Source organism: Empidonax traillii, unplaced genomic scaffold, assembly GCF_003031625.1.
Source record: "Empidonax traillii isolate 1590-97213 ecotype Southwest subspecies unplaced genomic scaffold, ASM303162v1 scaffold4:size3804566, whole genome shotgun sequence".
Classification (NCBI taxonomy): Eukaryota; Metazoa; Chordata; class Aves; order Passeriformes; family Tyrannidae; genus Empidonax; species Empidonax traillii.
The window spans coordinates 1,573,167-1,600,126 of NW_020955197.1; the positions used below are offsets into that span (position 1 = coordinate 1,573,167).

The window sequence follows — 26,960 nt, forward strand, 5'->3', positions numbered from 1 at the left end:
TTGTATTACCATTCATGGTTTTATTTGTTGTTCATGGCTATTTAGAACGTTGGATATTATTTTTCACAGTAAGAAGGGTTAGTGTAGTCATGTTTTCCTCTGTTAATGTGGAATGCTGATGCGTACCTGCCAGAACATTCACTCTTTATGCATCTCTGAACAGAATTTTGAGGCACAGAGGACACTTTGGCAATGTCTCATTAACCTGGCAGCTGTTCCGTAATGACTCTACACTGAAGGCAGGAGAAGAGTTCTATGAAACTTTTGGGACTGTGTACTTCATGGATGGTGAAGGATCAAAGCCAGTAACACTCCATGCCATTTCGGACAAAATTCCTGAATTCAATGAATTTTATGTTTTAAAGTTGGTGAACATTTCAGGTATTGTCTTCATATAATCATTATCTGCCTGTCTGGTAGAAAATAATTATGTTGAATCGGTCAAAATGAAACAACCCTCTGAAGAGCTTTGCCTTGAAAATCATGTTTTGATGCCCTGTACTTTTCTCATAAGATTTTAGGGTTTATTTTTGATTTAATTTATGAATACAATTTTAATGAATACAGTTTTAGTCATTCTACCTTCAAAAATTATACCTTTTGGTGATTTCAGAGGTGTAGAGCTTTATATGGTTGAAGATGAAACAAAGGTATTAAAGGCCATGCATAATGGAGATTGGTTGGTTGGTTGATTTTCTTTTTTCTAGAGGTGGTAAAATACATATAGTTACCACTTCATGTCACTTAAATTACAACTGCCACAGGTCTCCTACCCACTGGAGTTCCAAATCTGCTGCACTTCTTCCACCGTGGTATTATTTATGGTCTTCTCTGCAGAGTACATCTGAAAATGTGTTGACATTTCTGTAAGCGAAATCCATATGCGTGTACGGAAGATTTCCTACTTCAGAATACTGCACACTTGGTATGTGCAGGCTCTACATCCACATCATGATCTTTGCATCATGAATTCTTATGGTGAAGTAGATGGATGACTTATGGCAGGATTTGGCAGCAGTTTTAATACACAACTGGTTACAGATTTTGCAAGATTCCTCTGCTTATTTCAGTTGCAGTGGGCCAAATGTTGCCATCTGTGTAAATCTTGGAGTAATATGAGAAATTAATTTGACCCCATGTTTTTCAAATTGATCAAAAGCAACCTATCTCATTACTAATTCAGAAAAGCTGGAGCTCATCTTTTTTTATCTGAAAGACAATTATGTTTTGCAGTTCGAAAATAATATACAGCTTTGTTTTCTATGAAAATGTTAACTATAATATTTTAAAAAGCAGTACACTTAAATTATGTTAATATTAAATCAGAGCAATTTCTAAGAGGTCAGAGGGTCTTCAAAAAAGATTTAGGCCTATTTAGAAGCCTATTTTGTTTAAAAAAATTTAAATAGTTAGTAACATTTTTTAGACCATTAACTTTTACTCTTAATTTCTGTTATATAGGTGGGTCTCCTGGTCCTGGTGGGCAGTTGTCCGAAACAAACCTTGCTGTAACTGTGATGATCCCATTCAATGATGACCCTTTTGGAGTCTTTGTTATAGATCCAGAGAGTCAGGACAGAGAGATAGTGGAAGATGTTCTTTCAGAAGATGATCTTTCCTATATTACAGACTTCACCATCTGGAGACAACAAGGCACTTTTGGTGTTGTCCGTTTAGGTTGGGAAATAATGTCTAGTACGTTTCAAGCTGGACTACCATCAATGGTAGATTTCTTGTTGCTTGGATTGTTTCCAAGTTCAGTACAATCTCAGCCCCACATGAGACGCTATCACAGTGGAACAGATGCTTTGTATTTCAGTGGAAAAGAGGATGCATTTGGAGTTATTGATCTGGAATACCTATATAATGGAAATACTGCAGTAACTAATTTTACATTTTCAGCATGGTTAATTCCTAACATCACTACTGATGGTTATATAGTTGAAAAGGATGACGGTAATGGGACCTTATATTATGGCGTGAAAATCCAAACAAATGATTCTCATGTTTCTGTAGCGCTTCATTATACAGCATTAGGATCCAATATGACTTATATAGCTAAAGCAACAGTCCTGAAATATCTGGATGAAAGTACTTGGATTCACCTTTTGATTACCCTGGATGAAAGTATAATTGAATTTTACATGGATGGAATTCCAGTTGTAGGAGGAATTAGGAGCCTTAAAGGAGAAGCAATTGCTGATGGTGAGTCAATACCTTGCGTTATTTTTCTCCATATGTAGACTTGTGCAATGAACACCTTGAAAGGTATATGCAAGATCCTGAAATTATTATATCCCATTAGTTGGTTAAAAAGAATAGTTAGAAAATTTCAAGGATTTTCAAAAAGCGTATAGAACTAAGGGCTGGGAAATTTCCAAAAAGCATCAGAACTGTAACAGAACTTGCAATAATTTAAAAGTAATAATGAATATTTATGTTTCTATATGTGTGCTTATTGTGTATACATATAGTTATGTGTACTTACCATTAATACTTTCCATAAGATTTACAGTGCTGTAGCTGAGAATACTTCTTTCCTCTCCATTTCTGAAACAAAAAAAAATAATGTTTTTGTTTCCAGCTGTGTATTTTATTACAGCTAAGCCAATATCTTATAAGCAATATAATATTTCAGAGTTTAGATTTAGTTCAGTATGTATTCACATGGTATGCCCGTATGTTTAATAGCTTTCCGAAGAACATTAACATATGTACTTCAATTTCTTTAACTGGATAGTCACAGATTTTAGTCACAGGTAACCATTATGGACTTTTACACTGAACTAGCTCAACAGTGAGTATGAGAACAATTCCTTTACAAAGTCAGATATTATATAGTGGGAATACATCTCTATTTCACTTATATTTACTCATTCTTTTGCAGTTTCTCGCTCTTACATGTGTTCTTTTTCTTTTTTTTCTTCTTTTTCCTTGGAGATAGTCTCCATCCTTTTTCCTTTCTTTCTTTCACCATCAGTTTCACATATTTTCTTTTGTGGGGTAGGCAGTGAATGATTATCAAATTTGTGAGTACAATCTCCTTTTTTGTAATCGAAGAAAAATTAAAAAAACATACAATTATGTTAAATACGTATACATCTACATGCATATGTGTGTTCAAACATATAGTAACATAGAGGAGACTTGATTAAGTCTATAGTGTAAGATTTTATTTTTACATGTAAATTTCCAGTGCTTTAAGTCAGAAGTTTGGCTTCTGTAACAAAGTAGTACCTCTGCGACAAAGTAGTGCCTCTGCAATTAATGATATCCATCAGATGTGCAGTACTGTTGCTCAGAAAGATTTTTCCCCCTCATTTTCTAAAACAAAGAAGTGCAGTTGCTTTTGTTCCTAGAGGGATGTCTGAGTCATTGTAAATTTTCTGTATTAGTGGAGATGGCATGTTCTCTGTCTGGAGATACTATAAGTGTAAGGTAAGGATTTAATCTCTCTCCATTTAATGTTGCATATTACACAGTGGTGAGCACAGAAGCCTGGCTTTTCTCACCATCCTCTGCCTTATGTCTTGGGACCATTAATAGTGCTTTGGTTGCTGTTCCCTAGAAGTGACACTTGATTTCAGTCCACTCAGGAGCACAGTTTCTTCCAAAATCAGAAAACAGCTGAAGAGATATCTGTGTTTTAGCATGGTAGGAATGAGTATGACCTATCAGGATTTAGTATATTTGTGAAAAAGGCAACTGTGATCCTCTGACTTGCTGAGTAGGATAATTGTTTGGAGGGAAAGAAATATTAGTGCTGTTGTAAAAAGCGATTGGAATTTGGTGTACTTTTCTGAAGCCCCTGTTCCCAGTCCATGAGGTCCAGATGTGCTAATGCCTCTGTCCATCAGAACGGATTCACTGTCCCAGCAGAGGGATACAAAATAGACAAAGCAAACATCTGGCAAAACAAAAGTGAGAGGGGTTGCAGCTGTGCCCTAAAAATCTCTAGTGGAAAGACAGAAGTTTCCAAGATTCATTATAATAAGGGATAATTAGATAGATATGTGCAGATAGAACTAGTAGGATGAAAAACCTCAAATATCTAGGATGCAATTATTTTTCCTGTGGTGATCTACCTCTAACACTGAGATGAGGCTAGAGGAGCCTCCTGATCTCCATTTCAATATGATTTCTAATCCAGGGATAATAAGCAGTTTAGCATTTGTGGTTTTTAGTAATTACATTTATTAGATGTATTACTTAGAAGAATAACAATAACGTGAGGAAAATTACAATTTCCTTCTCAGGTCCAGGAAGAGTGAGAATTGGAGCAGGAATCAATGGCAGCAGTAGGTACACAGGGTTAATGCAGGATGTAAGGCTTTATGAGCGAAAGTTGACACAAGCAGAGATCTACGAACTCCATGCAACTCCTGCGAAGAGTGACATCCACCCTGTCTCTGGATATTTGGAATATCGGCAAGGAGAAACCAATAAATCATTCATTGTGTCCGCAAAGGATGACAAAGAGGAAGAGGGAGAGGAGTTATTCTTCCTAAAGCTTGTCTCTGTGTGTGGTGGAGCTCGAATTTCACAAGAAAACACAACAGCAAGATTAAGAATACAGAAAAGTGATAATGCTAATGGTTTATTTGGCTTCACTGGAGCATGTATTCCTGAGGTAAGGAGTTCATCAGGAAAACTACAGGAGAAATTTTGGATATAATAAAACTAGTGGCAAGACTAACTCACCTTCACAGGGCCTTAAATTCACATTCATAGTTTTTGTAGTTAAGCGGAGTTTTTTCAGAATTTGAAAATGTGTTAAGTTCTATTAATATAGCCCAGTCACACTGGCATTCACTGTATCATTTCTTTGAATTCTTCCAATAATAATAATAATATTTTATTATAATAGTAATAATAATATCTCCTAATATTTCTATTATTATTATTATTATTATTATTATTATTATTATTATTATTATTGTTTCTATTATAAAATTGTTCTTAGCCCATGAGGTTTACCTTTTCTTTCCGACTTGTCTTAATGGGGAGGGAGAGGTAGAGAGTGAGCAGCTGCATGATACTGAATTGACATTTCAGATTAAAACATGACCAACTGGATTGCCAATTAAAATATAAGGTTCAATTTTCTTTTTTTGAGAATGGATTATTACCAGTATTTTTTATTTTATTTTTTTCTATGTTACATGATGTGCTTGAAAGAATTTTACTGCAGGTCATTCACTGACAAGGTGTGATATATTTTTCCACAATCACTTGCAGTCATAATCAATAAGATATAAATTGATTATATTTGATATAAATTTAGTTGATACTGGCTCTGAGTTACTTTCCTTAAAAATTAAATTTTCTTTAGTGTTGGCCACCGTATATGCAGTATATGACCTTGTTACTTTTTTGGGGAGGACTGAAATAAACATAATTAATTTTTACTTTTTTAATCATTATGAGAGAGAAGGACACAGTGCTAGTTTCTATTGTTAATGGATTATTTTGGAAAACAAATTTCATAATGCTTTGCAATTTGGGAACTGTGACAACCTTTGAAGTACATCCTTTCTAACTAAAGTGCTTATGATGTATTTGAAAGTAACCATCTTGTCTGAGTGACACTAGTTTTCAGTTCAGTTTTCTTTCCAGATGCCTACCATCTGCTATGATAATAGGTTCCGTCAGTTTCAAATGCCACTGATAATTCTGTGATGCCACAGATCATCAATCTGCAAAATTAAAAATTTATATGGCATGTTAATTGTTTTACCTTTATCTTACATCCATTTCACTAGAGAGCTCTCAGAGATGATGCAAATACACAGCACTGTCTCATCAGTAGTTTAATTTATGTCTATATCTGCCTGTTAAGCAGATGAAGGCACATTCAGTGTGTGCACTGTTATGCAGCAGCTCTGAAATTTGTCTAATGCTTAAGATAGCTTTAGCCTTTCTGATAATTTTCAAATAAAATTATTTTCTACTTTCGTTTGATGAGTATAATTTTCTAAAATACATGGTCAGTATCAGTATCTGCTCTGTTCCAAACATGTGAAATTGTTGCTGCTGAAGACATGTTCTCCATGAAGACAGAATTGTAAAGAAAACTAGCACAAGAAGTTTTTCAAAGTTTTTTCCTAAATGATGATATTATAGTTTAATTTTATTGTATTTGTTTTGTTTTCCAGAGTGTTTTTAGCTGGGGAAAGAAAGAATCCAAATCTTTCTTTATATTATTGCTAATAAAAATTGAAATAATTGACATTAATATAAAAAATGGTTTCAGCTGCTTTTGATGTATACATTTCTAACAAATTGGTTCTGTCTTTGAGATGCAGGTTGGGAGAAGAGATTGTTTCCAAAAGAAACAACAGAGTACAGTTACTGGCTTACCTCAGGGAGGTGCTAGAGGCTGTTGCAAATTCCATTAAGATTGTTCTGAACACCAAGCTCAGTTGCAGCTTCCCACCACTCCAAAAGAGCTGAAAGTAACAAGGCAGCAATAAAAAAAATCCTGAACATTTGACTAGCATTAGAGAATTAATTCCGTGTTTTACATTTATTGCTTTGATTTGCTTTGACCATAACAAACACTTAAATTTCTTGCTTTCTTCCAGACTGCTGATGAGGGTTCCACTATATCCTGTGTCGTGGAGCGCACAAGGGGAGCCCTGGACTATGTGTATATAAATTACATTATCTCACAGGTTGATTCCACTGGCATTAATTACCCTGTTAACGATTTTTCTAACAGCAGTGGCACTATCACATTCCTTCCTTGGCAGAGATCAGAGGTAAACCCTACCTTCCTATTAACTATTCATTCTTTCCTTGGAAACCTGGAAAACACCTTCTAAAGATGTTTGACTGGTTTTCTAGCTAGAGTCTTTCCTTCACGTGGCTTTTATTAGATTTTGTGTTTATTTTTTTTTCATCTTTGACATCTAATGAGTGATAGGATAAATGCCTATAGATCTGTATGCATCTCGCTTCAGGTGTTACCATGCATGCACATATGCTTAAACAGACATAATACATAAGATACATTTACATATATTAAGTTTATGTATATCTATACTTAAACTTGAAGTGTAGGTAGTCCTGGGCTGAAATGAAGGATCCAATGACTTTCAAAATTGGAATATGATCAGGTTTTGATCTGAGTTTTGGAGCTCAGTTTTATCATTGCGTCAATAAGATAGACAGCAGTAAAGTTCCCTGCTGCAATCAGGTGTCTTGCAACTGCTGTTTGTGACATTCTGTCTCTTTAAATTAATCTGTTTCTGTGAATTCAGCCCTGACCCACAGCACAGGAATTTCCCATTTATTTGAAGAAAGGATCTGGGATCACAATACTGTAGAAAGTTAGTGTGTGTTTTCTGTTAGTGTTTGTAATGTAGAAACGGTGGATTGTTAGTAGAAAATGCTGTCTTTAGTTTCACTTTTATCATTCTGCTGAAGTCATTATGGACTGACTGAAACTCACTGACACTGTTTGAAGGGATCCCAGTGGCTCCTCTAGAACTGTGGATCTGGTCCCAGATAAATAATGTAACTGATTAGAGCTTGGCAAAAACTTGTGATATTGGAAAAGAGTGTGCTCATGGCACTGTTTATTCAGCTTTAATTCTCTATGTAAACATATTACTGCATTGCATACAGTAATTTAAAGTAAAATTTCCCAAGATTTTCCAGTCTGATAGCATAGACGAGGCCTGCCTTATTCTATGTAGTGGCAAAAGAGGGCTGGTGTACCCTCTTGCTTCACTGTATTTAATTGTCTACATATAGAGGAGCTAATGGTCATGGCCCTAAGAAACATATTGAGAGCAGTTGCTCATCAGATGAGATATGCTGAGAGACTTTCCATTGATGCCTGTAAGCTACCTATTCCCACAGCTCTAAATATGATCAGCTGTTTAAACCTTTTCTTCTGTGTATTTGTCAAATCTTGTCACAATATATAGAAAGCTGGAATTGTCTGAGGCAAATACATTGGTCTGTGCAGAGCAGGTTATGTTACTTGATCATATGATCTGTAAGTCAGGTGACATAAAAAGCTTACTTCACTTGCTCTCTAAGTTGGATTAATCACTGTAATATCTCTTCTGAAGCATAAAATCTTAAAGATTTTAAAATCTATTAGATATTTAATTTTCAGTGTACTCAGTTTATCCTTATGTTAAGGTGGCTGTATAAATAGTTTCTTGCTTGGTTATGTGTTTGTGTAACTAGAAGCACTTAAGACAATATGCCTTCCATTTATGGAAGCTTGGTAAAGATATTTTTGACTGGGTATTGTAAACTTAAAATATTATCCTAGAACCTAGTTTAAATTACATGGAAGGCACAAATATTGTCTGCATTACTTTCTGAACTCGCAGTAGATACAGCTGATCGACTAAGAATTTGATGAATTAAGCAGGGTCATAACATTCATAAGTGATGTATGTTGCACAGTTTGATTTCTCCATGGTTTGCTCCTTCTCTAGGTCCTAAATTTGCATATTATTGATGATGACATTCCAGAACTAAATGAATATTTCCGTGTGACATTAGTCTCTGTAGTGTCTGGAGATGGAAAACTAGGTTCAACTCCTACCAGTGGAGCAAGTATAGATCCAGAAAAGGAAACTACTGACATCAGCATTAAAGCCAGTGACCACCCATATGGTAACGATGTTGAAGATGATACAGTCTTATTGCAGATTTATATGTAGTTCTAGCTCAAGAGGTAAAAATTTGCCTAGCCTAGCTAGTTGAGGAAACAATGTTAAGTGTTCCACTTTATCTGAGATTAATTCATAATTTTTATACAAGAGTGAAGGCCGAGTTACTTATTCTTGAGAATATTACAAAAAAGGCGTGAAAACTGCCCAGACCAAACAGTGATGAACCAAATAAAGATTGCAAATAGTTGATCTTATGCAAGTTTTTCTGAAATGAGGATTCCTAATGGAGAGAGACATTTTAGTGTGCTTAATATACCAGTAACTACCCAATACTATGACATATTTGTCCTCTTTTGGGAAGAGCTGAATTAATTTTTGTGATGTGTTATTTAAGACTGATATGGATATCAGTACATAGCACATTCCTGGAAATAGCATGACCGGGTCTGAAGGGCATATTAATAATTTTTTTTTAATGTCACAAACATTAAATATAAGCATTATAAATATTTTTGTTTCAACTTATTAGCATAATTTCAATTTAGTATGAGAAGCCATTTAAATAGTACTTTTTGTCTGCCAGGTCTATTACAGTTTTCAGTGGGGCCACCTCCACAGGCAGGTGATGAAATGATTCTGCCAGCCTCTGCTGTGCCCCATGTTACTGTTAAAGAAGAAGCTGGACACATCAGATTGCTGGTAGTCCGTGCACAAGGACTTCTTGGAACAGTTCTCGTGGAATTCAGGACAGTGCCGCTTACAGCTTCCAGTCCTAAAGATTATCAGGTATGGCCATTGCCAAGGTGTGTAATTATTTTGAAATTTAATTAGAGCTGTTTGTCCTGGAGGTAGCATTCAGTTTGAGTATTTTAGCTCAGCTGTGATTCTTTTCACAGAAACACTTTATTTTATATGGTGTTGTGATAAATGAATGTGAAATACCCACTTTAAAAATATGAGTCACTATGTTCCTTTGGCCTTCTTTCTGTACAGCATGTTGTGTTTCTTAGGAAAAGCCTCTGGTTTTGATTCTGATTTCCCTACGAGAATTGTCAATGCAACAAGAATGGATATTTCCTATTGTTGCGAAGTATATCAAACTTTATATGTGCATACAGGTGCATGTACAGGTGAAGATTCTATTTGTACATGCTTAACAGAATAACCTGTATGTGTCTCTGTTTGCTTGTCTAATTGCTGTTCATGCAGAAAAATGCAGATGAATGCAGATATTCGTAATACAGGGAATTTAGATGGCTTTTTCTTTTAAAAAAGATTCAGCAGATATTTTCAAAGCTAAAGTGAAGAAAAGTAGACATTTTGACAAAGACAAGAAGTATAAAGGTTCTATTTCTTTTTTCATTTGGATAAAAACATAAAACTTGAACAAAAATGTGAAGAGCTTTCATATTGCAGGCTGTTTTGGGCACACTGGAATTTCAGCCAGGAGAAAGATACAAGTACATTACTGTTAACATCACTGATAATTCTATTCCTGAACTAGAAAAAACTTTTAAAGTGGAGCTGTTGAACCCAGAGGGAGGAGGTAAGGCACATATGTCAATCCATTGGTTGTATTTACATTATCTCTACTAATCCATGAAAATCTAACTTTGTGTACTATTTCCATGTTATTTCTAAAGACAAACAGCCCCACATCTCCCAGAGAGCTGTAAATTTTTTTAGGAAAGAGCTGTTCTTCAGATATTTTGTTAATGATTGCTGTAAACCAGCAGATCTCAGAGTGTATTATTACCATGCGTTAGATCATTCAAAGCCAATTGCTGCTTTTTGAGTTACATAATTTCGTAGTTGGTATTGAGAATTAAAATAATGTAAAAATATTTTATTTTTTTTTTAAATTAGTGGATGTTTAAGGCTAAAAGCTTTTTATCTACCACTTCAGTGAAATTGGAGGAATTGCAATAAACTGGGTCATAACTGGTTTAGCTGGATTTAGAGCATTAGAAAATTGTGGGGTTTCTGATGCCTGGGGAGTTTAGCTGAGTTGGAGAGGTAGTTGCTAGCTCTGTGGAAGAACAAGAGAAACATTCACTGTAAATCCTACAGTGAGAAATTTGTCTCACAAGGGTTGGCAAGAATCAGAGCTCCTGTCACATAAAATCATTTATGCCTTAGAGAATTTATTTCCATTGCAAAAGATCTTTAAGGAAGATGACAAAGCTGATTGGAGGAAAAGAAGTGATTTGAAACACTGACAGTCATAAAGTGACTTTTTAACTGATATTATTTTTCTAAGCAATTCAGGAACATAAATGTGATGCCTTCTGGAAAGTTAGATCATACTAACTTGAATGTGGTTGCAGTGTGGCACTATTGTGCTCTGTAGGGATTCTTTTGATAAAAAACTTCAGCTCATTTATACTTGTGAGATATTTGGTCAAGTAGTTGTTTTGTTAAATGAACTTTTTCCCTTTGAATTTCCTTTTGTTTTGGTCCAGAAAACTTACAGCTGACTTTTGTAATGTAGTAGGCAGATACCCTCTGGACACAAACCCACTTTTTGTTCTTGCCACCAACATTGCAACCACAAAACTTAGGGTATAAGCTTCATTAGTTTAGTTGCTGTTTTTTTTTCAACTTTCTGATATGTTTTGAATTTGTGAGAAAATACTAGAGTAAGAGAGTTGGACAGGCTTTAGCCACTGATTCCTCTTCACCCCCTTCCCCTTCCCCCCTTTCTGATTTCTCCATTGCAGACTATATTTAGGAGTGGGAAATAAGGGACACAGAAGGAAATTAGAAAAGAGAAAAAGATAAAAGAAAGTTGCATGTGTTTTCTTTCCTTCTGACCTTCCACTGCTGTTTCCAATTTCATAAATACGAGGTGGTATATTCAGTACTTTTTCTGGCTTTTCTCAGAAATTCTGTTTTCTTTCTTGTCCAAAAATGGTACTTGCCTAGAATACTTCCCTCTCTTTTTGTATTGTCCAGAAATGTTTAATTACTTTAAATTACTTTCTGCTTTCTCTTTATTTATAAATATATATATGTGTATATATCTGTATGTCTGTCACCTTAAAGTTGCTGAGCTCTTTAGAAATGATGGAAGTGGTAGTGGTGATGGGAACATGGATTTCTTCCTTTCAACTGTCCCTCAACATGGTAAGCATTTTCATTTAATCCTCTTTTTTATTTAAAATTGTAGTATCCATCATAAATTACTATGCTGTTACAACTTGTCATAGTATTTCTTTATGTACAGTTAGAGCTAATTAATTTAGACTTATCATGAAGTTTTGTCAAAAACATTCTTTTTCATTTTAATTTAGTTGTAATTTCAGTAGAAGTCAGTGTTTATTGTAAAGTGGAGAACAACAGGTTCTGTATCATCAAAAAATATATTATTGTTATAAAACACAATATAGTAATTCCCAAAGCACTGTTTTCAAAAGTAATGTAGGAAATTGTCAAGTTGTCTGGGGAGCAAAAAGCAAAGGCACTTTTTAAATTGAACGTAATTTTAGAATTACCTGATTGTATGCCTTAGTGCATTCTGTGTTACTTTGATCCCTGCCTGGCAGAAATACTCTTATGGAAAAGTAAGTTGTGTTAGATATTTTTAAGAAAGTTGTGTTAGATATTTTTAAGAAATAGTTCAGTTGTTTTTCATTTTTCCTCTTTAATTTCCTCAAGTTTCCATTTGTCATGACATACAGAAAACAAAGATAATTTAATACTGAAAAAAAAATACTAGATGAAGAAGTAGCATGAAATCTGTGGGAACACCCTGTACATGTAGGACTTCAAATTAAATCCTACTGAGCTGAAAATATTATATGAGCACCCAGTATGTAAATTGAGTAATTTATTCCCCTGTGACAGCGTGATTTTCAATTGTAACTGTAGAGTATTTCAGTTCAAATTTGATTAGTTTAGCCAAAAAAATTGTGGTTTAGCCATTTTTTTGGCACTTCCTGTTTGGTTGGTTGTGCCAAGGTTATTTTAAATCTCTGAGCGACAAGTTATCTCACCCAAGACAATATTTGTAGTAGTAGGATTTATCTGACTTGTTTTGGCTTTTTTCTTTGTTTTTCATTCCAGCTTATGTTAGGATGAGACCTGCATTCATCTCGTCTTTCTGCTTACACTGTGGTTTACTGTAAATCTCCCCACCATCCTAAATTCTCCTCCATTTTTGTTCATTTGATCTGTAATTTTATTTCTGTCCTTCCCTTAAAATAATGATTTTTTTATTGCATAGTTGCATAGAAGGCCTGCCAGGACTGCATTACTGAAAGTCAGTTCCTTTTCCATATGGAGAGTTATCATGCATTTATTTCTGTAGCTGTTTTCTTTCATGTAAGAAACTATGCTCATAAAAAGTAATCCTTTTGGGAACTTGCATTTAACAGCTAGCTTGGGAATTGCATCCCACATCCTTGTGACCATTGAGGCTTCTGATGATGCTCATGGTGTATTTGAGTTCAGTGCTGAGTCACTCTTCGTGAATGGAACTGAGCCCGAAGATGGAGAAAGCAATGTTGTGCTGCAGGTTAGAAAGCTTTGAGTCTCATAGCATGGTGCAGTACTCTTCCCTCTGTTGTTACTGGTGTTCTGTGACATTTTTTTCGTAAGTCTGTGGGGTTTCTAACAACTTCATTGTGCACATCTGTTTTTCCAGTTCATGTGGGGTTTGCTAATACATATCGTTCTACTTGAAGCTAGAATAGTAATAATATCTACAGATTTAAATTGCTTTTCCTAGTTTACAATGGAATTACTACTATCTTAAAATAACAGTGTTGATGATAAAAATTATATAGCAAAGCTGAGATAATAAGAACTGCAGGTTTTTAAAGCACAGATTTATCTTTAACTCATCTTGTTCTTGTCTTTGCTTAATTGTCTTTCACACTTTTGTATTTTTCTTTCTCAAAGTACAAAAATATGCAAATCTTTTTATTTTTCTTTTAGGTTGTGAGAACTCACGGGGCCTTATCGGAAGTGATGTTGCATTGGATCGTAGTCTGTGATCTTACTGGAGACCTGGTCTCTACAGATGGGAATGTAACATTTAATGTTGGCCAAGTGAGAACAAATATTACAGTACAGGTTTCTCCTGATGAAGTTCCTGAACTGGATAAGGTGTTTTCAGTTTTGATCATCAATGTCTCCAGTGGTCGTCTTGGAAATCGTACTAATGCAACATTAACTCTTTTAGCTAATGATGATCCATATGGAGTCTTCATCTTCTCTGAGCAAAACAGACCGATAAAAGTTGAGGAAGAAACAAAAAATCTCTCTCTGACAATAATAAGGCGTGGTGGCCTCCTCGGTACAGTGATGGTGATGTACAGAACTATTGGCAGTGATGAAAAGTCACTTTTTCTTCCACCTGATGTTGTCAGAGCAATAGAAGGAAAAGACTATATACCCATTATAGGTTACGTGGTCTTCACAACCAATGAAAGTGAGGCCACAATATCCTTGCCTATATTAGATGATGATGATCCTGAGAGGTCAGAATCTGTTTTTGTGGAGCTAAGCAGTATTGTTTTGGTCGAGAAAATGCAGGATAGGACAAGTAAGTGTCTTACATAAAACCTGCAATTTATATTTAAATTTAGTTTTTAATATTTAACAAGATAAATGCAGAAAGTTAGATGAGGAACTCTTTACCTCTGCCAAACTCTGTATAGTTAAGATATTTTGGAGTTACCTTACTTGCACTCTCTTAGCATTTATTTCCTTTGGCACAGTGTTTTATTACAATTGGATGAGCATTTTTTTATCTCTTTTGCATTGCCTTATCCAAGGTCTTTCAAACCAAGTGTGTTACAGTACTTTTTTGTGCACTAATACCTACTCATCTACTGTTGCTTCTATAAAGTTCAGTATTAGGAAGTAACTTATTGTGTTGCTTATTGAAACACAAAAAAATCTTACAAAAACAGTGATGTAGAATTACAGATGTGCTGCTTTCTTGGTGTAGACAGTTTTATTTCATCTCTCATTCAGATAAATTCAGGTAAATTACAGATTCAGGTAAAAAAATCAGGTAAATTCAGATAAATTACAGACTGATTCATGCTTCGAAGCTTCTTGGCATGTTTAATTGCTCTCCTTGTCCCCAGATTAATCTTGATGTTAAGAGCAACATCAAATATAATTCCACTTGGAGTTGCAATCTTATTTACACTTCATCATAGCAAGAGTAAAAATGAAATTCTTCTGAACTGTATTGAGCTTACTGTTGGTCTTATGGACAAATAAATAAAAAAATAAGTTCATAGTACCCCACCTTTTAAAAAAATTTATGGTTTATATGCTGCAGAGCATGTAGAATAATATTTAAAATGGAATTTTTCTGACAGAATGTAATTCAAACAACAACATGTTGATGTAGTTATACTTTGTCAAATTCTAGAAAAGAAAATTTTGATGAAAATTTTGATGGCAACTAACCACTAAACTCACATGTATGTGTGTGAACTCTATAGCCATGGATAACAAGGATAGCAGGCATCCCCTAAGTAGATTTTCTTTATATTTCAGTTATAAATTCTCCTCGCCTTGGATCCATGGATGAGACAATAGCTCATGTAATTATTGATGCCAATGATGATGCGTTTGGAACACTTCAGCTTTCAGCTGCAACTGTGCGAGTTGCTGAAAATTATGTTGGACCAATCATTAACGTGACTAGAACTGGGGGAATATTTTCAGATGTTTCTGTGAAATTTAAAGCTATGCCAATAACTGCAACAGCTGGTAAGAAAGGAGAATATCAGAAGCAGCAGTCTGTGTTAAAGTTGAAAGAACAGTCAAAGCAAACTGTGTATTGAATGCTCTACTCAATGCTCTATTATCTAACAAATACAAAAAATAAAGTAGTCAGAGATTGACTGACTCTGATTAGCAAATATGAGTCCAAACCCTATGAGAATGTTCATGCATTGGCTTTTAGAAAACTCTGAGTCATCATCACGGGAGAATCTAAAAGACAAATGATGGAAGGTGTGTTTGTTTACTTAGTAGCCCACCACCACTTAAACAAAAAAATAAATAAAAAATACTATAATAGTATAGCTACTATTTAGCCCTGTGTACGTATTTAAACCCACTATTCATTGTTTAGGTGAGCTTACTGGGGAGAAAGTGAGAGCTGGGGATGCAGATGTAAAACAAATAGGAAAAAATCAATTGAAACTCAAGGCAACTTGAACTTCTGAAAATGGAAGGTAGACTTCTCCAGTTGGTCCTAGCTGTAGAGAAGGTACATAAAGAAAGGAGAAAACTTAGGAAGTCTGCAGGGTTAAAAGTGCTTACAGTTATAAATCACGTGCACTGTATTTCAGAGATGTCCAAAATTGAATAGGCAGGTGATACATGCTCCATGAACTGGCATTTCGTTTTTATGTAAATTGTGTAGCTAGATTTATGTCAAAGAATGCTTTCAATTAGTTTCTGAAGCGGAGCTATTATCTTGTGTATCTCAGTTGTTCGTCTAGACAGTCTTAGAGACAAATTTGCCTAAAGTGACATCAACACAAAAATGTGTCTTTTACTGAAATCTGCTTTGACAAAGGTGTTTCTGTTCATTTTTATCTCTTGGAAAGCCAGAGAGCAATTATAAATCAAAAAAAAAAGAGATTTGTTTTTTCTGGATCTGAAAATAAAGAAAAAAAGCATAAAAACACAGAGAAATGCATGTATAAGGAAAAAGAGAAAATGGGTATTACTAATGATGTTCTTCACTACACTGAACTGTAAACATTGATATTATGTGGCTTTTACTGTTTTGGTTTATTTCATCTGCAAATCTAGGCGAGGACTACAGTGTCGCCTCATCAGATGTTGTCTTACTAGAAGGGGAAACAAGTAAAGCTGTGCCAATTTATATAATTAATGATATCAATCCTGAAGTTGAGGAGTCATTTTATGTTCAGCTGCTGAATCAAACAACAGGAGGAGCCTTGCTTGGATCTTTGACAAGGGCAGTCATAACTATTGAGGCTTCTGATGACCCATTTGGATCCTTTGGTAAAGGAGTGCATATTTCCTTCCTTCTGTTAACATTTTTGGGTTTGTGGGTGAGCTGTAAATGGACAACTGAATAAAAACATTTGGAAGGGAAAATCTGGATTAAGATAGTAAAGGAAAAGATAGGATAAACTGAATTAAAACATGTAATTAAGAAGTAATGATGCTTTAGTATGACAAAAAAAGTATTATTTTGTCAGCTGATATGGCAAGATTTTGGAATCCTCAAATGGAGATAGAGAGATTTCAGTGTCCATTTCTTGGTTTTTATGTATTCAAAGTGTTACATTTCTGTGATATGTTTAAGCAAAAATCTGCATTCTAATCTAATCTGCTCCTTAAATACTTCGATATCTTTGTTTTACTAAATAATCAGCTAAAGCAGATTTAAAAAATGCTGCAAAAAATCTGAAATTGAAAAATATGAAGAGAAATTAAATTACATTCTTTTATTTTCTGTCAAGTACTTTGGTTTTTCTGCTGCCTGTTGTTAATAAAAAGAACTGTGTATACTTTCCAAAATAAGTTTCATTACACAGGTTTTGATAAGAGTTTTGGTGATGTCAAAAATTTAATCATTATTGTAGAAATCTATCTTTTTTGTTTGTTGTTTGATTTATAGTATATTTTTCTCTGTCTTTTCCTCTGGCCCACTCTTTTCTCCCTTCAGTACTCTACTTAGTTCTTGTTCTAGTAGAAGGAAAAAATAAATAATTCCAGGTGGATAATTAATTAACTTAATTCCTAAAAGCTAAAAGTTTAATAACGAGGAAGATTTTGGGTGCATTAGCAATAGCATTGCCAGCAGGTTAAGGGAGGTGATCCTGCCCTTCTATTCAGCCCTACTGAGGCCACATCTGGAGTGCTGTGTCCAGCTCTGGGCTCCTCAGTACAAGTGAAACATGGAGTTCCACGAGCGGATCCAGTGGAAGGCTACAGAGATGATTAAGGGACTGGAACATCTCTTACAAGGAAAGGCTGAGATTTGGGCCCTTGAAAAAGAGACAACTGAGAGGGAACTCATCAATGTCTACAAGTATCTGAAGGGAGGATGTCAAGAGGATGGAGCCAGGCTTTTCTTGATGGAACCAGGCTCTTCCCAGCAGTGCCAAGCAACAGGACAAGAGGCAATGTACAGAAGATAATGCACAGGAAGTTCCACCTGAACACAAGGAAGAATTTCTTTACTGTCCAGTAACCACACACTGGAACTGATTGCCCAGAGATATTGTGGACTCTCCCTCACTGTGGACATCCAAGAACTGTCTGGATGCAATCCTGTGCCATGTGCTCTAGGAGGACCCTGCTTGAGCAGGGATGTTGGACCAGATGACCCCTGTGGTCCCTTACAATCTGACCCAGTTTGTGATTGTGTGATTCTGTGACTTATACTTAATGTATTCAATGTTAAATTGTTTTGATATATTTCTTCAGTAAGTGACATGAAAGCTAGTAAGGAGTGTCCTTGCTGGGAATAACCATGAAATTAGATTTTAAGAGCTTACAACATTTCATGGTTAGACTCAAGCAATTATTGTGTTGGAACAGACTTTTTTGATGAGGGCTTAGTTTTCATGATAATTTTCTCTGCAGATGAAAATATGAATATTGAAAGTTTACTTATAAATTTGAACCTGATAAAAAGTGATTTACTTGTGCAAGTAAATGCAATCAAGTGAAATAAACCCAAGTACTCAAGTAACTGATATATTTACTTTCAATTTCATTGTTAATGCACTCACATCTCTCTATGGCGAACTTCAGTTTTCCAGAATACCAAATGCACTGTGGAGGAGCCTGAATTTGGATCAGTAACCCTAAATCTGCCAATAATCCGCAATGCTGGGACACTCGGTAATGTTACTGTTCATTGGGCTGCCACCATTAATGGACATCCTGCTGACGAGGACTTGCAGTTTGCCAAGGGTAATATTACTTTTGCCCCTGGAGAAGCCATTCAGATGTTGCTGTTGGAAATCTTGGCTGATGATGTTCCAGAAGTAGAAGAAGTAAGTAAAGCGATTGGTCTTTCTTGAATAGTATTAGAGCTTTAACCTGTTTAAGAAATGTGCGCAAATCAAAACAAAGAATGTTCTTGCAAGAAGCCGCAGGACGCTCAGATATTGCTTTACTGCGATTATTTTTAGGAATAACAAAAACTGTTTGGCTGCATTATTTATTTTTCTTTTTTTTCTTTTTGAGATTGTCCATGTAGAATTAACTCAGGCCTCCAATGGTGGTGCTATCGGGTTAGATAGCATGGCAAGTATTGTGATTCCTGCCAATGATAATCCTTACGGCACAGTTTTCTTTCATCAATCCTCATATCAAATTCAGGAGCCACTAGAAAGAAATTTGCTGGCAAATATAACAGTCAGGAGAAGGTTTGTATAACGGTTACTGGTTTTGTATCTCTTATTTTTTTCTTATTTTTTTCAGGGTTTTTTTGCTATAATTTCAATTGTCATGCTCTTGTGTAAGTGTTTGCATCCATTTCTTGATCTGTCAGCTCAATTAATTTTTATTTCACATACATTGATTTTGAACTAGAGGTCTACTCATTGGAAATCTGTGTAAAGTACTTAAAAATGTGATACACATTTGTAGTGTAAACCCAGTGTACATAGTATACTCGAAGTTTCATTTTACCTGTTTAATCATCAAACCATTTAAAGCTGCAAAGTAACCCGTTCCTGTGATGTGAATTGGAGGACTAAGGGCATCAACCTTTGTGTGGTGGAACACAAGAAAAGTGGAACATGTTTTTTTTGTGTTTTATGGTATCTCCTGAGGGCACCTAGGACGAATACTGACAATTGGACAGCACAGGCTTTTTCTTCCTTGCCAGTCCTAAGACTAAGTTAATTCCTCAAAACAAATATTTGCACACATTTACTTTTAATAGACTGCTACTCAAGCTATAAATAATCAAACCTGCTCTCCAAAAAAAATGTTATATACCAGTTATTCTGCTACTAGCTTCAAGGAAATCCACTTTAATTAGCTATTTCTAACTTTTCAGCAATTCAGAAAGGGTGCATTGGTTTTGTTCACTTTTATTCTTAACCAAGCAACATACAGAAAATTAGACAGGTTTCACCAGCTAACATAACATTTTTATTTTAATGTCTTTTAGTGGGGGAAGGTTTGGTCAGCTGCAGATATTTTACAGCACTTCTGAGATTGACGTCTTAGCTCTTGCCATTGAGCAAGGTGAGGATATCCTGACCTATTATGAGTTTCCTGTACAAGGAATTCCTGACCAGCCATCCAAGACTGGAGTGAATGTGTCAGCAGCAAGTGACCCACTGTATGCCTGTGCAACTCAGTGCCTAAAAGAACAAGCGTGTTCAGCCTTTACATTTTCCAGTGCCTCTGAGATTCCTCTCTGCCTTTGGCTGACAGTGGAGATCAGCTCATTAACTAACATGTCAGGATTATGGACCTACAAGAAAAACATCAGCAGTGCATCCACTCTGTTTAGCACACAGGCCATCGCTGGTAGTGATTATGAATCTGTCACAAGACAATGGACCATCATGCAAGAAGGGGAAGAGTTTGCAAACCTCACAGTTACCATACTCCCTGACAGCCTGCCAGAGCTGGATGAAAAATTCACTATATCCCTTTTGAAAGTTCAACTAATGAACATCTCAGCCAGCTTAAAAAATCAGCCAACTATAGGACAGCCAAATACTTCCACTGTTATCATAATGATGAACGGGGATGCCTTTGGAGTGTTTAAGATCTACAGCGTAAGTCCCAATGCAACAGAGAAAGGTCTGTATATTGAAGTAGAAGAACGCCCTCAGACCAAGGTGCAGCTAATGATAGACAGGACAGAAGGCAGCCTGGGACAGGTGACAGTGGAATGGCGTGTTGTTGGTGGAACTGCTACCCCAGACTTGGATTTTGTGGGTGTTGGTGAGATTCTGGTGTTTGCTGAAGGTGAGGCAAGGTTTTGCAATAGCTTCTGTTGTATAAAAACAATGAAAACCAGAAAGAACCTAACAAAACCACATGCAAACTAAAAGGAAAAAATGGATGAAAAATATTAATATTTAGGTGTTTTTAAAGAAATATTGCAGTGCGTAATATAAAGATTACATTTTTACTAAATAAATATGGAATAGTATTGCTGGAAGTGTTGCTATATCAAGGATAATGAAATGAGAATTGGACCTAACTGGTCTTTTGGCAATCTTCAGTCAGCACAGTAATAATTTTTAATGATATATCTTTTTTGATTCTGAGATTATATTGATTTTGTAGAATAACATAACAGTTTATTTTAAAAAATTACAAAGAGGATGAACAAGTCTGTTGCAGGCATTACTTAAGCACCATGCAACATGACCAATGTATTTAATATTTTCAAAGTACAAGATGATTGAACAGTTATTTTGAAAACAATTTACAGGAGTATAGAAAAGATTCTGGTGTTCATTTAGTTTGCTAAATCATCTGAACTCAAATGAGGGGTTGCCAGGAGTGCATTCTGAAGCTGATATGTAAGTACATTAGTGTTTATAAGTTCAGTAAAACTATTTTCAAAATACTTGGAAAGACAATATAGCAAAAAATGTGTGTATCTTGTAAACTGATATTCTTATAGTCATGAGAATGGGCTATGCAGACACACTGAGTAATAAGATTGCGTTGCAAATTATAATGGATTGTATTTATGATATGTAATCATATATATGTATTATTTCATGTGTATCAAATATGTAATTCATTGTGTTTGCCATTTACATTACCATTCTCTGATATTCCAGAAGACAGGTAACTAACACAGTGACAGCCCACTTTAAAGCATTCTCTGGTCCAGTAGATATATTCAAATTGAATGTACATACATCTCTATATCATTCATCAGAGAATTTATATGCTTGGTAATTTTTTTTACAAGCATTATGTTCCCCTTTTCTAATTTATGTATGAAATCCCGAGAACTTATAAAGCAAATAAAGAATTTTATACATTCAGAAATTATGCTTACATTGTTAATTTCTACATAGTATATTTTTAATTACATTGCCTAATATAACTTTTCATTAGTAAACAAATAAATCTTCATAATGACATTCAGTAACTTCTAGACAGGTAAATAGATATTTTTCATGTCCTTTTTTATATTATTTAAATATTTCCCAGTAGAGGAGGTGATTACATCATTTTAAAAGGTGATTTTTAGGTGAACACATAAGTGTGTATATGTTGTTCTCCTTGTAGGTGAAACAAAAAAGATGGTCACACTGACCATTTTAGATGATCCAGAGCCAGAGGATAATGAAAGCATCATAATCAGCCTGGTCCATACTGAAGGAGGAAGTAGAATTCTTCCCAGTTTTGACACTGTCACACTAATTATCCTGGCAAGTGACAACGTGGCAGGAATCATTAGCTTCCAGACTGCTGGAAGGTCTGTTATTGGCCGTGAAGGTGGGTCCTGTGTGTTGACCACACTCTGTTTAACATAACTTTCATCTCTGTGCTTTCTGTTGATAATGACTCAGGGATTGTGTCACTGTTCAGAGCACGCCAGCAAGCAGAGAATAACCACATATATGGCATGCATTTTTTTGTGTTTTTTTGTTTGTTTGTTTGTTTTAATTTTTTTTTTATTACTATTGTATTGTCTTTGTATTTTTAGCTCTTGCAAGCATTACACTTACATGAAATCTATGAAGGGACAAATACACCATTTCCAAAACTATTTTATATATCATCATCTGTTCTTTCCTTTTTTTCTGCATATTAGGTCTTTCTTCTACTGGTATAGCATACCTAAGCTCCTTTTAGTATTTCTTATCTTTTTCATTTATACCATATTCCAGAAATTCCTGTCCTATATACCACTTAGTAGTCTGAAGCAAATATCATCTGTCACTGATTCACATTTAACTTTAAATCATCTAGAAGATATTCCCACAGAAAGATTAGTGTCAAATCTGTCATCTTTCTGACTCAATAACCCACTATTTTAAAATTTGTCTTTATGCTTTTTTATGGCATCTCATATAGCAGTGTGGCAATCTTGATGTCATTACTCAGTCATGGCTTTTGAGAAAGAACAATATTGATTGGATGTCTAGTGTCTACTAGTGCTTTGAGTGAGCATGTTGCGTGTTTGACCTGAGGATTTATACAGTTCTGCATAGGGTAGTAGCAGTACTCGTAGTGATTGCTTTCACCAGCCTTTGCTGGAATCTCAGTGTATTGAAGTCTCACATTTTTCTGGCATGTAAACTGATGGGCAGGAAAACATAACAAAACAGAAATTCGCTGTCCAGCAATGTGTGCATTGTATTTTCTGTTGGAAAAAGAATTCTGTGTCAAGAAGGCATGATCTGTTTTTTTTTTTTCCTGAAATCAAAAGATACTACATATCTTAGTTTAAGACTAATGCTGGGGTGGAGACTTCAATGAACAGCCACCCTTTCACTAGTACAGAGAGACAAAATGTGAGAAGATATAAATGAAAAATAACAATTTATTAACAAGAACTGTAGCAACAAATAGAACAGTTCAAACCAACAACAGAGAGAGATCACCTGTAGTCTGCCCACTGCCTGTCCGACTGAAAACATGGCCAAAGATGGAGAGAGTTCTGGTTCCTTTCAGGCAGCATCTTCCTCTTTCCCCCAGCCCCTAACAACAATGGTGGAAAAAAGGAATAAAACACAAAACCTGCTTTAGCCACGACGCCATAGCCTTTTGGTTTTTATTTAGATATGGTTTGTGTTAATTCTATGCTAGTCTGTGCCCTGTTTCTGTCCTTTATTACTCCACATTAGTGGTTCTGATTTGCCTGCCAAGCCAGCTTCAGTCTGGCGGGATAAGAGCCACTGTTAATGAGCACAAGGAATTAATACAAACCGTTTCATTCCCAAAGGTTACAATGACCTGGGATACTTTCCACTGGTTGAATATTATTCATAGCATTCTAGCAAACGCTGGCTATTCGAAGTGCTGTGTGGAAATTACTTGATTTCAATTTCTTCAGCTTGTGAATAGTGCATTGTATTATAGCAAAAAAGAACAACTACACTAGTTCCCTTTGGTAAAGAAAAAGGAAAGAGCTAAGGCCCTTAAATAGTTTCAATGCTTTTATTTCATATTTGGTAACAATCTTTTTTGTTATGAAAGCAAAAGTTTTCAGACATAAGCTCAAATATTGTTGCCTTTTATATTTATTATTGAAAATTTCTGTCAAGCAAATCAGTATTCTTTTCATGCTGTGCATATTATTTATCACCTTTTTGAGGGTAGCGGTAGCGTTTTAATACAGGCAGAGCATGCAACACTTGCATGTGGCTATGACTTTATTAGGTGAAAAAGTGCAGCATCTTGAAAAGGGGAACAAGGGGAGGATGGATGGAGATTTTCTTCTTCTTCATTGATAAATGCAGATATCGAAAGAAAAATTTTAAATGGTGGAATATTAAAAACCAGAATAGTGAAATTAACCTAATAACACTTTCAGTCTTCAGAACTTGATTAGTAGTTGTATTAGTATTTCTTACTGGGTAGGAATAACAAAGATTTTGGTAAATCTGACTGAGAAACAGGGGTCAGTAACTGACTACCTGTGGAAAAAATACTGTAATTATGCTTGCACATTGCCATTTGACACTGGTTATCCCAGAAATTGTAATAAATTATTATACAATATACATTACAACTTATAGAACATTAATTTTTTGCTTTTAAATACTTTAAAATTGTGAATTTTTTTTTCTGGATGTTTTCTAACACTGATAACATTTTTAAGTTCAAACTCACATAAATGGGACTTGCAGGTAATCACAAGCATTTTTCTGCTTGCAGTCTGTAAAGTCAAAAGACACTGCAGACTTTAGGAACCTGTATATTCCTTGCATTAGAAAACTGTGTTATAGCTGAGTATACAGCATTTACTCTGTTGAGTAGTTCACAGACAAATGCTACTCTTCTTTTTGTGCATGTTTTGATGACACTTACTCATCTGTACCAGGTTCCTTATATTTTGGTAGTCCTTTCCGAGGGTGAACCAAAATCAGACCATTTTTTCCAAGAGTGAACTAAAACCAGAGAAACCCAGGAGGAAAGGGTTTAGGTTTGTGGGGGTTTTTTTTCAGTGTTAAAAATGAATTTGTTATATAACTACTGTGAAGTTCATTCTTAAAAATATTAAAGTGTTTCAGAAAAAAAATATTTTAACTGTTATGGATGTTTTTGGCTTTTCATTTTAATAGTTGAATTGTAGGAGAGGATACCCAAAATATTGCATCTTATAATTTGTTCCTAGGAGAACAACTACAATTTCATGTTGTACGAACTGCCCCAGGACTGGGAAATGTTACTGTTGAGTGGAAAATAGTTGGACATAATGTTAAACAAAATTTTGAAAACTATTCTGGAATACTCTTTTTTCCTGAGGTAAGTCCATAAGCAAATCTAGTGGCTACAAGAGAATATTTTAATTTGAAGTTAACTGAGGAAACAAGTGTGCTTTTCTAGCAGTCTTTTTTTCTTTATGTGGCTATTTACTCACCCCTTTACTCCAGGAGTTCTAAACTACAGGGAGTTTATAGTTTTAGATAATTTAAATTTACATTTCTTATTCTTGTTCAGAGTACTTGTCATACTGTGGTATTGCTTGAACTCTATAAACTAATGACTAACCATTTTATCAACAAAATTAATAGGGAACATTGAATACAACATTGTGTGTTCACTTGCTGGATGACTATATTCCTGAAGAAAAAGAAGAATACCGCATCATCCTGTACAACATCAAAACAGAAGGTAATGCACAACTACAGCCTGCTATATCATGAAACTGCCATTTAGTAGTGTAATATTTTCTTATGTATTAATCAATTTGGAAGCATAGGACTAAACATATTGCAAATGTTATAAACTATGCAAATTTTGTTCAAATTTTATCGAAACATCCTTGATGCTTCTTTCTATATGTGTGTGTGTGTGTGTGTGTGTGTATATGTATCCCACGGTGTCTTTGCATTTTTCATTAACTTACTCTTTAATTAAGTGCTTATTTGCTTCCCTTTAACTGAATATAAACTTGAGCATACTAATACGTTCTGGATACAAGTGCTGTGAAATAAGTGGATATTTTTGTCTTTGAAAACAATCTTTTCATGTCAATCTGTCTTCCTGGTCTGTCTCTGAATTCCAAGATGTCAGGATATTTTATTCTTCCATTCAAATTATAACAAGAGAAGAAGCATGAAACTGCATCCCTTCTGAAATACTTTTTGTTAAACTGGAATTAATATCTGAAAACCAAACTAATGTGACATAGGTTGTGTTGCTGCTAGGTGCCTTGCCAACTTGCATTAATAATTTGTTTAGTAATCCTTCAGGATAAGTACCAATGAATATAATTATTCATCAAAGCAACACTGTTAGTAATTTCTTAATGAATGATTGAGATAATTTTAACTTTTGGAATGAATTCCTAGGAAAACTTTCTCTTTCCTTTTACAGTAGAATTAATTTAGTAAAGTTGATATTTAGCACTGACCCCTTTTCTCATTTCTTAATACAGTTTTGTAACTCTCTACATAATATGCATACAATTCTTGTGACTGAAAATTCTTTTATTTGTTATAGAATGTAATTATGTATGCATTCCACACCATCTGTAAACTTTAGTGAGCAGTCATGTGTTTGGCTTGATGTCATTTGCATTGTTACCAGCTGTCATTTGGATGTAATAGTAGCAATAATATAAGACAAAACTTTAGTTGCATGATGCTATATTAACTGTAGTCCATTTATTCTTTTGCAGGAGTTTCTTCTTCAGGTGCTGCCATTTTGGATAGTCAGGGATATGAAGCTGTTCTGACAGTAGAAGCTAGTGATGAACCACATGGAGTATTGAATTTTGCCTCTCCATCCAGGGTAGTTTTACTTCCAGAGGAAAACAAAACAGTTCAGCTTTTTATTAACAGAGAATTTGGATCTCTAGGTTTGTATAACAGCTCCAAGAGAAGTTAAGTTTTGTTTCTGAAATTATTAGACAAATGCAAGCCGTAACAGGGAGGTTGGAAATTTTTAAAAATCTTGGATACAGCAGACATTTTCAAATCTTCTAGGCCCTTAGTGCAGGCTTAGAAACTAAGTTTTAGCTGTAACTGGAGCCGTAGCCCTCAATTTCACAGCAAGGGGTCTGTTGTGACATGTAACATAGCTAATTGGCTATTAGGATTGTACCTTTATGTCTGACAAATCTATCTTGAAGTGTGACTCCATCCAGAAGAAATAAAAAGCATGAGAAAAGGAACTTGAATGGAATGATCA

The 26,960-nt window shown here is 35.0% G+C and overlaps 1 protein-coding gene across 9 annotated transcripts in view; it reads left to right on the forward strand.

The window, feature by feature from the left end:
- ADGRV1 (adhesion G protein-coupled receptor V1) overlaps nucleotides 1-26,960 on the forward strand; it is a 251,512-nt gene that overhangs the window by 42,697 nt on the left and 181,855 nt on the right. For all 9 annotated transcript variants that reach the window (XR_003570537.1, XM_027878011.1, XM_027878004.1 and 6 more), the window contains 19 exons: nucleotides 164-381; nucleotides 1,462-2,205; nucleotides 4,257-4,630; nucleotides 6,585-6,761; nucleotides 8,460-8,640; nucleotides 9,223-9,425; nucleotides 10,056-10,185; nucleotides 11,685-11,765; nucleotides 13,016-13,155; nucleotides 13,578-14,187; nucleotides 15,159-15,374; nucleotides 16,431-16,646; nucleotides 18,411-18,655; nucleotides 18,849-19,030; nucleotides 19,783-20,594; nucleotides 21,882-22,091; nucleotides 24,940-25,070; nucleotides 25,340-25,439; nucleotides 26,449-26,628. Coding sequence is in view for 8 of the 9 variants with exons in the window: in XM_027878011.1 (XP_027733812.1) it covers nucleotides 164-381; nucleotides 1,462-2,205; nucleotides 4,257-4,630; nucleotides 6,585-6,761; nucleotides 8,460-8,640; nucleotides 9,223-9,425; nucleotides 10,056-10,185; nucleotides 11,685-11,765; nucleotides 13,016-13,155; nucleotides 13,578-14,187; nucleotides 15,159-15,374; nucleotides 16,431-16,646; nucleotides 18,411-18,655; nucleotides 18,849-19,030; nucleotides 19,783-20,594; nucleotides 21,882-22,091; nucleotides 24,940-25,070; nucleotides 25,340-25,439; nucleotides 26,449-26,628 (5,150 nt within the window). In the remaining variant the exon portion in view is untranslated. The remainder of the gene's footprint in view (nucleotides 1-163; nucleotides 382-1,461; nucleotides 2,206-4,256; nucleotides 4,631-6,584; nucleotides 6,762-8,459; nucleotides 8,641-9,222; nucleotides 9,426-10,055; nucleotides 10,186-11,684; nucleotides 11,766-13,015; nucleotides 13,156-13,577; nucleotides 14,188-15,158; nucleotides 15,375-16,430; nucleotides 16,647-18,410; nucleotides 18,656-18,848; nucleotides 19,031-19,782; nucleotides 20,595-21,881; nucleotides 22,092-24,939; nucleotides 25,071-25,339; nucleotides 25,440-26,448; nucleotides 26,629-26,960) is intronic.